At 48.3% G+C, this 14121-nt stretch overlaps 1 protein-coding gene across 8 annotated transcripts in view; it reads left to right on the forward strand.

The window, feature by feature from the left end:
- Positions 1-1634: 1634 nt before the first annotated feature.
- The window catches only part of IGSF3 (immunoglobulin superfamily member 3), a 92448-nt gene continuing 79961 nt past the window's right edge, over positions 1635-14121 (forward strand). The window contains exons 1-2 of one of the 8 annotated variants that reach the window (XM_070608130.1): positions 1635-1807; positions 2476-3141. In XM_070608130.1, coding sequence (XP_070464231.1) covers positions 3099-3141 — 43 coding nt within the window. In that variant the 5' untranslated portion in view covers positions 1635-1807; positions 2476-3098. Of the gene's footprint in view, positions 1808-1907; positions 2059-2475; positions 3142-12372; positions 12440-12758; positions 12859-14121 lie in introns of those variants that run through there. The other 7 variants (XM_070608127.1, XM_070608131.1, XM_070608128.1 and 4 more) reach the window with 7 other exon arrangements.

Here is a 14121-nt window from a genome sequence, read left to right on the forward strand (position 1 = left end):
ACTTCTGTGGTCCTGGTCACCATCATCTCTTGTCTGGATTTCCAGCAACATCCCCTAGCCTCCTGCAGAACCCCCCTCTCATCCCTCCCCATACCTAGGCCAAAATGGTCTTTCTAAAATATACATGTGATAACAGCACTGCCTTACACTGAACTCGCAGGGGCTTTGCTATGGTGCTGGGCTCAAGCCCAAACCCCTCACACCACACAAAGCCCTCCAGGTTCTGGCACCAGATTTCTCTCTTTTTTTTTTTAAGATTTTATTTTTTTCCTTTTTCTCCCCAAAGCCCCCGGGTACATAGTTGCACATTCTTCGCTGTGGGTCCCCCTAGCTGTGGCACGCGGGACGCCGCCCCAGCCTGGCTCGATGAGCGGCGCCATGTCCGCGCCCAGGACCCGAACCAACGAAACACCGGGCCACCTGCAGCGAAGCGTGTGAACTTAACCACTCGGCCACGGGGCCAGCCTGGCACCAGATCTCTTCTCTGCCCATTTCTTGCCACTTCCGTACAGCCTCGTTTGGGCCTAATAGTGATTTCTGGTCCTCTAACTGGGCCACTCTCTCCTCTCTGGGCCTTTGAAGATACACATTCCATGGCTCGTGGCCCCTCCCCTCCCTCCTCTTCCTTCCTTTGGTGCCTCCTTCTGCTCCTTTGGATTATAATTTTCATTTTCTCTGACAAGTCTTTCTGGCACCTGGCCTGACCTGACCAAACCCCGATCCTTCTCATGTCCCGACCCCTCAACACAGGGTGTGGGTCCTTGCATATGCTTCCTCAACACTGTTCTTTTCTCCCCGTACTTGCTTTGTTGTCTCCCCATAGGCTGCCAGCTCCAGGAGAGCAAGACTATCTTATTCCGCCTTGGTCGCCTTGTGACGGTGCTACCTAGCCAGTGTGCGTTCCATAAGCACTGGATGAATGAAAATGCACTTGCTTGGATAAGACTGTTCCTCATAAAATAATTATAGCTTACATTTACTGAGCGCTTAGGATGCGGCAGGCACCTTTCTCAGTGTTTTACAAGCGTGTCATGGCCATCTTACATAACCATATTAAGTAGGGGCGGGCTCTTTCCCTATATAACAGATGGGGAAACCGAGGCACAGAGAGGCTAAGTCAGTCGGCCAAGGTCCTCAGCAAGGAAGTGCAGGAATGGGGGTTAGAACGCAGGCAGTTTCCAGAGTCCAATTCCGTGTCGACTTCTGGGAAATGCTGTCCCAGAGTGAAGGGCGATCTGGGGTTCCACTGCTGTTTATGAACAGATTCCGTTTCTGCAAAGGGCTCTGCTTTTGTTTCCCGGACAGAGGACGCGCTCCCCTGCCGCCCTCGCCAAGGCTCCTGGGTCCTTCGCCGGCCTTCGGGAAGCGCCTGGCGGCTCGCCCGCGGCCCGGCCGTCTGCGTGAGAACCCCGCAGGAACTTTCGGGGCTGCCGGCCCACGCGCCAGCCGTGCCAGGTCCTCGGGTGGACCCGGCCGCCAGCAGGTGCGGGCGGGCGTCGCGGCGACACCCGACGCGCCTCCCCGGGCCGAGACCCGCCGCCGGCTCCGCAGGGAGAGGCAGGAAGGGGGAAAGGACGCGGGGCGGGCCCGGGGGCGGAGCCTCTCGCCGCGGCCGCCGCCTCACCCCGCGCTCCGCCTGCCCGGGTGCATTGGGCCGGACTGGAGGGGCGGGGCCTCGGGCGGGGCCGGAGCGCGGCTGCTGGTGCCGCTGCGGGAGGAGCGGGAGGAGGCGGGCGTCCCCGGAGGCGTGTGCCGGCGCGGACGGACCGACCGACGGAGGAGTAGAGGACGAGAGGGCCGGCGCCAGGTCAGTGTCCGGTGGGAGCGGGCGGCGCGGGGAGGGGCGGCGGCGAGGGGAGCCGGGAGCCGGCGGGAGGGAGGTGGGGAGGGGTGGCGGCGGGCCCGGCGCCGGCTCCGCTCGGGGGTCGGCCCGAGGGCCCTCCTCTGGCCGGTCGGGCGCGCGAGGAGCACGCCCCGGTAGCAGAAAGCGGAGCCCCGGCCTCCCTTCTCCTTCTGTCTCTTTTCTTTCCAATCAGCGAAAAATAAACACCCAGGAAGGTAAAACAATAGCGGGGCCACCTGGGACGCGGCGCGCAGAGCTCCCACGTTTGGGGCGGGGGCCGGGGGTGGAACCGGGAGTGGCCGCCCCACCGCGGAGCCCCTTCCCGATTTGCCCCCGCGGAGGGTGGGGCTCCCCGCGGCGTCGGGGCTCGGTAGCAGGCGAAAGGAATTCCCAGGAGTGAAGCATTTGCTGAAAGTATTGCAGGAACAATCGGGCTTCCACAATTGTCCTGCTCTGGACAGGGAAACTGAGGCGGAGGCGCGTGTAGCGACTTGCCCAAGGTCAGAATGCCAAGGTTGACTGTCGTGGTCCAGGAGCGGGACCCCGGCGTCCGGACCAGCTCAGCGCTCAGCCCCTCTCGGTTTGGCGGCGATTGTGTTGCCTTTGATAAATCTCTGTTGTGTTTGTTTTAGAAATCTGCTGGCATTGTGGGACCGCTTCAGGGCTGCCGAACGCCAACTTGCTTCGTGTGTTCTGGGCAGGTCTGGGGCAGGTGGCAGCTTCCGTGACCTAACATCATGGATGGAGACCGACTCTTTGCTGAAGAAGTCAAAACAGTCGATGCCAGCCGGGGCGATTTCGCTGTCAAAGGTTTTGACAAAACCTGCTCTGTTCCCTCTGGGGAATCCGAATGAGGGAGATTACAGACACCTTCACTGGGAAGCCAAGGACATTTCTGTATAATCAGTGGATGAAAGGATTTTCTCAGACTCTTCTTTTCCCCTTTTCCTTGAGGATTAATCCACTGCAATCTACAATTCCAGTGCAAACCTCAAGGCACACGATGTGCCAGAAGCCTAGAGCGCTTTCCGAATTGTTCTGGACCCTTCTTTAGCATAGGGGAGTTTAACACCGGCCACCCGCCGCCCCTCCCCCCACTCCCTCCTGCTGATCTCTTCTCTTTAACCTGTTTTCATTTTCTAAGTTCTGTTTCCAAAATTGTCCTCTGGAGCTATAAGTGGATTGCCAGACATGAGAGATTAAGTACTGGGAGAAGAGGAAGCGCCCTGGGTTGTGTCTCCTCTTGGCTGCCGACATGAAGTGCTTTTTCCCAGTGCTGAGCTGTCTGGCTGTGCTGGGTAAGTGGCGCTGCTTATCAGTGCGATCGATGTGAAAGTTTAACCTGCTGTTGGTTCGTGCAGTTCCTTGTGGTTCTTTCCCATCCACACTCGGCTTTGGGGGACACCGGGAGGCGGCCGGTGTGTGTCACAGGTTGGAATAGAGTACCAAAAGGCCTGTTTCTGACCCTTCCACTGGAGGGATGGTGGAGTAACATGTTTGTTGTCTTTGAGAAGGAACATTTACTGTCCTTAAAGTGTCTGTCCCAGGCCTTGCAGTGAGGTCCCCCATCTGCACATCGGTGGGCTAGGGACTGCATGTGGATCGTGGGCTGGTTTCTTGTAGTAGTATAAACGTGGGGCTTCAGTATCTTCACTTCTGTGTTGGTCCGCATTAGTTTCTAATCCGAAGTGGCAGCATTATTTCCACTCTGTTGGGAAAGTTGGTTTGGTGACAATGATGGTGGTTTTTTTGAGGGGGAGTAGGTGTGGGTAGAACAGGGAGTTGAAGGAGTGCTCTGCCTGCCTAAGTGGTCTGTAGACCAAAAACGTTTGAGCATACTAGTCATGTGTCCCCTCCCCAAGGACGCTCTGATAGGCATAGTTCTGGGAGGAAGAGAGACTGGAGGAATTGAAGCTGCCTGGGAGGGGAGGTATTAGGATTGGTTTCTCTGCCCCCTACAGAAGGTCAGAATGCTTGGAGTGGGACAAAGAGACTGTGGCCCCGAGAGGCGATCTCTTGTCACCTCTCTTAAGGATTCCCTCCCCACTGAAGAGGCCCCTCTCTGCCTAACACTCATCCATTCTCAAATTTGCCATTGAGCACCGTCTTAAATGTGGTATTTTAGGACACGTCTGGAGTCTAGGATAAGTTCCCTGGCCAGAATCTGGTGCATCCTATCTCTTTCCATGAAACACATGAGCACACCCATGAGCACACTGCCCGCCCTCTGTATGGCCTGGTCCCTGCATTCAGAAGAGGTCGTCACTGCTGCCTAGGGTGTCTGCATCTCCAAATCTAGGTGACTTGCATTTATGGAGCTTATTTGTGACCTACTGGCAGTGGAGATTGTATTCATGCGTTGTCTACACCCTTGCAAGAATTCACAGATGGGTGGAAGGAGAATGGACTTTGGAGTTAGAGAGCCTGAGTTTGGATCTCAGCCTCACCGTGATTGATGCCTGAATCTCAGTAAAATGGGATGATACCTCCAAGGGCTATCTTGACAGTTAAACGCGCTGAGGTGTTCTAATCATCTTAATTGCTTTGAAAAATGTCTGGAACACATAATAAAAGTGTTCAGTCAGTGGTTCTCAAACTTGGGTGCATGTTGGAATCACTGAAGGAGCTTTTAAAAATCCCGGTCTCCAGGTAGCAACCCCAGACCAATTAAACCAGATTCTCTGGGAAGGTGACCTGGGCATCAGTCTTTCAGCTCTCCTGGGTCATTCCAATGTGTAGCCAAGTTAAAGAACCGGTGTGTGAGTTCCTTAGTGCCAGCCCTTTCGGCTCCAACACACACACAGACGCACCGCCTGGCACCAAGTTTAGTCAGTCTTCTGTCCAGGTGTGGGTTGGGCTGCAGTGTCTTCTGGATGCTCAGGCAGAGTCAGGAAGGCAGGTAACCCTCCGTTTGCCAGTCCTCAATGCTGAATTGGTATTTGTTACATGGTATTTGTCATTCACTTAGTGTCTGGATTTAAATCAGTAATTAGTGATTCATGTGGATTCAAGAGGACAAACAAGGAAAGCCCTCTGGGAGGTTTGGGCATGGGGTGGGGTTGGGTGGCTACTGTGGGAAAAAGCTGAGTGGAAGGGTGGGGCCCAGGGCAGGAGAAAGAGCCGCCAATGGGAAATAAGGAATTGTGACATTTGTGCCTTTTGTTTCTTGTGGCTGCGCAAGAAATGTCAGGCTGCCTGCTGGTCCCCTTGTGGTTCCTGCTCCTGGCCGCCCTATGCAGTGGAGCTTGGGCCCTGACACCGGGCACTGTTATCTTCCCTCCATCCCAGCCTCATGTCTAATGAGGTACCGTGGAGGAAAACAAGTGTTAGGGTGGTGCTGAAGGGGAACACTCACAGACCAGACGCAGGTGAGAGTGGGACAGTTTAGAACTGTGGGTGTGCATTGTAATCTCTGCCTGGTTTTGTGAACCCCACTGATGAAATCTCGTCTTTTCTCCCCGCTTGATGATTCTCAGTGGGGCAGAAGGGAGCCTTGCCACTACCTTTTTAACCTTGGGGAGCGAAAGGTGCTTGGGGAGGGAATAAAACCCACATTGGGGTCTTATTTCCTGCCTGCAGTCTAGTGTGGTCTGATTCGTGTGTCAGCATTCTTGTTGTGTCATGCAAATTAGTGTGTAATGTGAATTTAAAGCAGCAAAGAATCCCTGTGGGTCACACACCTGGAATAAAATTTTGTTTGTAAAAAGTGGACTAAGGCTAAGTGCTCTGCAAAGTGAGACTGATTCGGGTGCCATCCTCTAGAAATGGCAATTTGAGTTAGAAAACCCTGTGACAGTATGTGAGGGGATATACAGGGTCAATCTCCGAGATTCCTGCAACTCCCTCGACATCATTAGACCTGTGCTTGCTGTTCCTCTCCTTTGCCAGTGTCTAGGAGTTGGATCAGGTTCCACTTTTCCTGCCTGTCTGGGTGCTGATCCTGCCCATGTCCTTGTCCTACTGAAGCCACTAGGGTACTGATTCTTGTCCTCTTGACCACTGTGTCTTGTTTCTTCCTATTGCAGCTCTGGTTGCCACACCCAACTTGGGAGCCATTGGCTGGCACGGCCACCCTTGTTCCAATTCCAGAGCCCTCCTGAGCCTGGGCCTGGTTGAGCCATGAGGATAGTAAGCTGTCCACTACCGAGAATGTGTGGAGCCAGAGGGGCAGAAGATGAGAGAGAGAGAAGGGGCTGCTGTGAATGTGGCATGAGTGCGAAAAGAGGGAATGAGGAGAGAAAGGTGGTTGAGAGGCTGTGCCTGTATCTCGGAGCAGCCTGTGTAAGTGACAGTGACATGGAAAGATGACAGCAAAGTGGGAGAGAGAGAATAGGATTTGTGTCTGCAAGACAGGAAGGGAGTAATCAGGAAAGATGAATATAAGCTTTAGGCACATAAGGCAAATTTCGATTTTTGCATAGCTGTGAAGTATTATGCCTCCCAGACCAGTGCTGATTTTGCAAACAAGATGAAATAGCTTTAAAAGTGTTAGCAATGAAAATGTAGGAGGTTGGGACATCTCTGGATCAACACAGGAGAATTTGTAGATGCTAATGATCATTTGTGTGCTTCTCCAGTGGGAGAGAATTTCATTTGTAGAGTTTGAGAGGCCTCTTGTTTGAATAGGATGGGACTGAGGAAGTGATCACTTACCTCCCAGTTGGTTAGGGAAGACTTCTTAGGGGAGAGGCCAGAGGGTGCTTCCAAAAGAGATTGAAAGGAACTTTGATGTTCTGATGGTAGTGAGCTCAGAGGCAGGCCTGGTGTGATCAAAGGCAGGAGAGAAGGAAGAGGCAGAGGAGAGAAGTGAAGTGGCTGGGGACAGGCGGGGGAAGGCTTCTGAAGCAGGAGGTTGAGGATCATGATTTATTGATGAGCCGACACCTCTGTCCCAACAGTTGTTCCAGAGGTAGTGCACTTCCCTTTCCTGAGGACCATTTTCAAGGATGCCAGAGAAGGGAGTTCTTGTCTGAAGGACCAGACTGGTTAGGATGCCATTCAACTCTGTGTGCACACATCACTTCTGCTTACATCCCCATTGGCTAGAACTTGATCATGTGACCATACTTTGCTGCAAGGGAGGCTGGGAAATAATATCCTTACTTCTGAGTGTCCAGCTAAAAAGTGGGGGTTCTATTACTGTAGAGGAAGGAGAGAGCAGATTTTGGAGGGACAGCTGCTGGTCTCTGGTGTAGTCACAAAGCTAGTAAGTGGCAGAGCAGGGTTTTGAAGCCAGGACCATTTGGTTCAAGTTCTGTGTTCTTCCACCTAACAAACTGCTCCCTCTGTGTATGCAGCCCAGCCCCTGACCTCTAAGAAACCTTGTTGGGAAGGCCTGAGCTAGGTGAACCCACAGTTGTTACATGGGAAGCAACATAAATCAGCATATAATTAAATACTCAATGTGGTGGTCTTAGCAGTAGTACTGTAGTGTTTATAGGATGCTTATGTGCCAGTCACTGCTAAACACTTTATATAGCATGCCTTTCTATATAAGGTGCTTAAGGACCAAGTCTGTCCTGTTCCTTACTGGAGCCCCAGAACTCAGCCTTGTGCCTGGCACAGAGTAACTAGGTGTTCACTTAATTTTTTGTTGAATCAACAGTTTCATGAGGTTAAGTGCTGTTTATTGGCTCCCTTGATCAAGATGAGGAAGTTTAAGGTTTAGGGAATTTAAGTCATTTTGCTCAGAAGAAAAGAGCTAGAAATTGGCAGAGCCTGGATTTGAATCTAAGTTTGGCTGGCTATAGAGCTTTTGATCTATTCCACCAAACGGGTTCTTAGCCTTTTTTGTGCTGTGGTAGTCTGGTAAAGCCTATGGACTCCTTCTTAGGATAGCATGTTAAAATGCATAAATAAAAATAGACAGGATAACAAAGGAAATCAATTTATACTGAAATACAGCCATCAGATTATGAAAAAACAAATCTGTGATATAGCAATATGCTTTTTTAATAGCACATTAAATAACAAGCTCTAACAGCAGGTCTAACAATTACTGTAATTATGGCATAGCAAAGAGTGAAAATGACGTTTTGAGGTATCTACACCAAACTGTGATGTGTTATGAAAGTGTATGTGATTTCTATTGTGACAAAGTCACAGGTCCTGCAGACATTACCATGATGGTTGCCTATGTTCATAATCAAAGGAACAGTTAACATTTACTTGGAGATTAGTGGAAATAATGATGTAATTTTTTTTCCCCATTCAAGTTCACATACCTCCAGAATTCTGTCCATGGACCCCTGTGAAGTTCAAAGTCAAGTTCAATGTAGGTGGTAGTCGTTGGGAAGAGGACTTGGGCTGGGCTTCAGGAATGGGCAGGGTTTGACTGGGGAGGGCATTCCATGCTCAGCAGAGTCCTGAGAACGCAGAGGAGTCAGCAGTCATAATGGTGATAGAGTGGCCCTTTAGGGTTTGGAGAAATGACTGTCACTGGTTTTAGGGACAGTTCATGTGGGATGATGTGGACACAGAATTGGCTTAGATTGTAATGAGTTTGGGATTTGGGCTTAGATTGGGTCTCTGGAGCCCAGGCAGACCACTTCCGCTGAGCCCTGGCCTGGGAACTAAATTAAATGGCTCCACTTGCTCTCCTCCCGTGGTCCCTGGCCTTGTGCATCCCGAGTTATGGCTCCTTGATTAATATTTTCAGGTTCCTTTGGGAGTTTCTTTCACCGTGATTGGACACCTGTTTCTTCGCAGCTTCAAAGTGAGCACAGCTATTCCTCGTAAAGAGTTGGTTTTTAATTTAAGGAAATTTAGGACACCTGTGTGTGAATGCCCCTGATTTTCATAGAAATGAGTGGTTGCATCAAAATCAAGCTTATATTTGTAGAAAAATCACATATTACCAGATTCCCTCATCAAGAATCCTTTATTAAGTGACTAATTTTGGGCCATTGTGGCAGGTACTTAACAACGACCATGGCAATGGACCTCCCTTAACCGGAATCCTCAGTTAAGCAGGATTTTGTTTTTATTTATTTATTTATTTATTTATTTTTTGAGGAAGATTAGCCCTGAGCTAACTACTGCCAGTCCTCCTCTTTTTGCTGAGGAAGACTGGCCCTGAGCTAACATCTGTGCCCATCTTCCTCTACTTTATATGTGGGACACCTACCACAGCATGGTTTCTTACTAAGCGGTGCCGTGTCCCCACCCGGGTTCTGAACCGGCGAACCCAGGGCCGCTGAGAAGGGGAATGTGCGTTGTGCCACCGGGCCAGACCCTGTTTTTATTTTTGAACTCCACCTTTCAGGAAGGCAAAAATCACAAGATGTGGTAGCAAGGATTTGTTCTAGAAATTAGCTTCCAGGCCACAATCAGCCCAGTCTCTACATCTTCCGCATCTGTAATTATAGTAGCAGGAGAGAATGATGAGCCTCAGGGCACTGCAAGATCCTAAATCAAAGATTAAATTATATTAACTCTACCCAGGCTGGAAAGTGGTCAGATGTATTTTAAAAAGCTTTATAAGAGGCTTTATAATAACGAGAGTTGAAGCAAAGTTTTTGCCTAACCGTCTGTTAACCCTCTAATTAAATTCACCCAAATACCCTATTCCCCATCATCCAGGTGACCCGAGCTCTGCTGAACACAGCCCTGGTCCTTGCTCTCTAGGAGATGATAATCTCAGGCCAGCAATAAAACAAATGGTAAATCACTTTGCAAATGGACAGGAAGACATTGATATTATGTACTCTCTGAGGATGGCGTCTATTAGGGAAAGAGAAGCGAGGCAAGTTTGTTCTTGTTTTCAGCTCAGCAGGAGAAGTGAGGGAATTCTTTGTGCAGGAGAGGGACGAAGCTGGAGTTGCTCATGTGTGGTCAGTCTGGAAAGGCTTTCTGGAAGGGCTGGCATGTTAGGCATTTCTTAAGTAAGAGAAGAGTGAGGTCCAGGCAGAATTGTGGGGTGTAGGATACCCTGGGCATGTGGGGCTGCTTTGAGAAGGCTTCTAAACATGGAGAAGCCTGAGTGTCTGTGGGCCAGGGCCCTAAAGATGCTGGTTGGTAAGAATTGGAGCAGTTGGTTGGCAAAAGGTCTCGGTATTTGGGCCAGAGACAGATGGAAGATACCAGAGAGTTATTAAGTGGATATGCTGGAGGACCAAGGGCAGAGGTGACCAGGGAGAGCAGGAGGTGTCCCTGGAGTGGGGAGTTCAGGAGGGAAGTGAAGGGGACATGTTCTGTATCAAAAGAAGAGCTTTTGTGTATCCATCAACAAATCGTCAGGGCAAGAACATTCTAACAAAACTGTAAACTCAAAGAAGCTCATATCCAGTCTTCCAGTGGTGCCTCTTCCCCTCATCTTCAGGACCCTGCCCCTTTTTAAAACAGGGAAAAAAAGTCTGATACCAGTTTATGTTTTTTCCCATTATGATTCTTTGATGTGGTGGAGTATGTTAAGTTGGCATTATTTTTGTGGATTTAGTACTGTTTTTCTTTGTAACACCTGTTTCCCCATACTCCGGAGTGCTGTCCATGCCTCCTTTTTCATGATGACTTCTGAGAACACCGTCTCTGCCCTCACAGGGCACTGGATCCCGCCTGTGGTATGTTGTTGACAGAGACATGTCATGAGGCGAGCTTCCAACTTCCTTCTCATGGACCCCTTTTATTAACTTCCTCTTCCCCAGGAGCGCCATAAGTTTGAAATCTTCTGTCTCCCAGACAGACAGCAAGTATTAAGTAGTAATCAGTCTGTTTTCATATGTGATAACTAGTGTGATGGCTCACACTTGATATAGTCCAGCTCTAAAACAAAATTAGCCTGGTGCTCAGGGTTGCCGAGGACCAGAGGACACACTTAGGCAGGTGGTGTCATTGTTAGGTGTTTTTGAAACCTCTCCAAGTGTTACTTTGCGATCTTTAGGGAGCTTGGGTAATCTAGGTGGTGTTTGGCCATTGACTGGTTGCGTTGGTGACCTTGATTGACTTTGCTAGGAAGGACTTTGAGTAGGAAGAGGAACAGGAGGCTTGGAGGTGAGAACCATCCATTGCCTCAGGTCAAACCACGCCTACCCTGTCCTGGCCAGGTATAACATACTTCTTTTTTTTTTTTTAAAGACTTCCAGAGAATGAAATTTCACAACCTCTTAGGTGTAATACCCTCATCAGGAAATCTTAATTTTCCCTGAAGATTTGATTTGAATTAAGTCTTCATTTAAAACAGCGAATAAAGTGCTTTATGGTAAAATCTTTTATAAAAGTAAGGTGATGAGAGATTGGTTTCAATTTCAGAGAGTAGCTTGTATTTGTTTGTATGTTTGCTTTAGTTTTTTGAATTTTCTTTTTTTTGACATATGTAACATGTAAATGTAGTTCTCTTGTGAAAAATCCAGGCAGTTCAGACAGAAAGTAGAATGTGAAGGCTCTCCTCTCCATCCCTTGTTGAGTCTGATATATGCTCTTCACAGTTTGATATAGATTCTTCCAGATCTCTTCGATAATTTCTATGCCTATACTCACACAAATGGAGATTTTTTTTCCTGACGTAAATGGAATCATACAGAACATATTGTTCAACAGCTTGATTTTAAAGAGGTGATTTACTTCGCTCTTTTTTCAGATTTAATTTTATGGCCATATCAGAACTTATTTGGTTATTTTATAGCTAGTTGAAACTGTAATTTGTGGACTCGTTGGGGAGTAGTGAGCCTCACTCGATAGCTATATAACGGAATAATTTTGTCTTGCTGTATCAAGAGCAAGAGTCATAATAAAAACACTACCCTTAAATTTTAATGCATTTAATGAAAATAATTGACTTGTTTATTCTGAATATTTTCTCTAAAAATGTAAATTTAACAAATTAAGCACATGTATTTTAGCAACTATTTTAGTTATAATTTTGAAATTATGTTGAATTAAAATAAAGCCTGTTTAAAACTTAAGAGGACAACCATAAATTCTGGGTTTCATGTCTAATTCAGTCAAGGGTTCTCGTTTGTTCAGAGACTAGGAAAAAACTGAGAGAAGTTTTCCTGCATTTTCAATTCCTAAGTGCTTCCTCCATTTAGAATGAACTGGACTCGACTAACCTCTAAGGCCGTGGCTACCAGACATTTAAGACCTTCACCCCAAGGAAGAGAGCTTTTTTTCCTCCAGCCCTGCAGAAGCAGCGATGGCTGTAAAAGATTATCATTTCAAAGTGCTGGGTTGCTTCTCAAGTTCACTGATACTACTTTCTTTAAAACCCCTGGAGCAAAAGCAGGTTTCTTAGATGATTCGCCTTTAGACCTGATTTTTAAAACAGTTGCTACTTCGGAGGGATGGTTGTTGGATTCACGTATCACAGTCAACCCTTCTTAAAAGTCAGGGTTTGACCTGCTACCACCCATCCCACAACCACTGTTCTGTTAGAATCTACTTACGATACTTCCCTAAAAAGACTTTGCCTCGGTTCATTCGGCAAATATTTGAGTGCTTGCCACAAGCAGTCATTGTTCTGTTATCTCAAATGCCAGGAATTAAAAGCTAAAATCATGACGAACATTTTAAGTAGTCGCCTGATATGTATTTTTAATCTTCAATAAATAGAAAGATTAATTAAAACACTCTGACATTAGGGAACTCTTTTCTATTCCTAAGGTAAGTCTTTTTTCTATTACTTAACATCTTTTCTTCCAGTTTTGTTCTCATCTCTTCTTTAGCCACCATGAATTACAAATACTTTGGGCAGCTCTGGTGAAGGGCCCTTTAGGAGTAAGAGATGAATACCAGTGATGGAGGGAGATTGGGAGTGTTGGGGGGGTGGGGGTGGGGGGGAGGCGCGGGTAAAGGCAAATTCTTTCTTTTGAAAATCTGCAAATATCCCCGGTCTTGGAAATGTGGAATGTCCTTATTAACTGCTGGGGAAATTGTCTGTCTGTGGGAATTGGGAATTTCATACTTAGTTCTGAATTTCTAGGAAGAACAAAAGAGAAATAGAGCAATCATGTACTTCCCATCAGACAGGAGATGGCATCCACACCAGGCTTCCCTGAGGACCCCGTGTTGGAGGTGTGGTGGTAAGGTTGATGTCTCTCCCACCTTGTACTTGGCCTCCCTAGTTCCCTACAGAGTGACTCCTCTTAGGGGGCCGTGGGAGGGGAGGCTTTGGGGACAGCTCAGGGTCCCACGGTTCGGCCTGTTTTCCAGGAGCTGCTGTGTCAGCTCAGTGGGGTGTCAGCTCTTCCAGATCTCTACCTTGCCAGGTACCCTCTGCCGCCCTGGGGTTGGCCCTAAGAAGGGAAGGATCTGTACTTTTCTCCACTGTCACTAGTGCTTCTCCCTTCTCCATGAGTCCTCTAGGTCTGCAGGTCCCAGGCAGGTTGTAAACTGTGCCTGGTGGAAGTTGCCTTAGCCCCAAGGCAGGTGGCCCATGTTCCCCAGAACCTCTGTGCAGGGTCGTCCTTTTGCCAACAAGCCCCACTTCTCAGAGGCTTTTCCGCTTTTTCTCATCGGTTTTGTTCCACAGTGGTTTTGTGTTGGTTGGGAGATGGATGGTCTGTTGGGAATGCTGCTTCCCAGATGGACATGTCTGTGAGTCTATGAGGAGTGCAGATAGAGTCATTCTAGGCTCACCCCCAAACTAGACAACTCTCTGTGACATTGTTTAGAAATGATTTGCTGAACAGTTTCTTAATGTCCTCTGAAGTTTCGGTACAAAAGATAGCTTGCTGAACAGTTTTGCAATCTGTTTCTGGTATTTCATTTCAAGAAAGCAAGATCACCAAGCACTCTGCTAGCTCTTTCTCCTTCCTCTGTGAGAGCGGGTGATGGCCTCTTGCCCGGTGTTCTGGCACCTCTCTGGCTGGGAGGAATGACGTCCGTCACTCCTTTCTCACTCTCATGTCGTGAATCCAGCTCTTAGGACTAGCTCTCCACCCTGAGCAGTGGACTTGTAGAAGGGAGAAATTAGATCGAGAGCTACTGTGCCTCTACGCTTGAATTTGTTTTGGAAGAGTCTTTGCAGATCTCATGCTTATTCCTCTTGTTTTAAAGGAGAATTATTCTGGAGGTGATGAAAAGACTGTGATAGCCTGGGTGGTGGGGGAGGGGGGCGAGTGCAAGGAGGACTGGAAACCGCCCCTAACTGAAGGGAAAGAGACTCTGATGTACATTGTCTTTGTTTTAATGAAAACCTGACGCAATACAAAGATTTGCCTTTCCACTCTTACCCCCACTGCAGAAGAGCTGTGATTTCCCATATTTGGAATTTGGGGAGAGCCAGGCCTTATTTGAGGACAAGGCCAGATTCAATCTTTGCTTTGGGGGAAAGTAAGTATGAG

Source organism: Equus przewalskii, unplaced genomic scaffold (assembly GCF_037783145.1).
Source record: "Equus przewalskii isolate Varuska unplaced genomic scaffold, EquPr2 ChrUn-13, whole genome shotgun sequence".
NCBI classification, from domain to species: domain Eukaryota; kingdom Metazoa; phylum Chordata; class Mammalia; order Perissodactyla; family Equidae; genus Equus; species Equus przewalskii.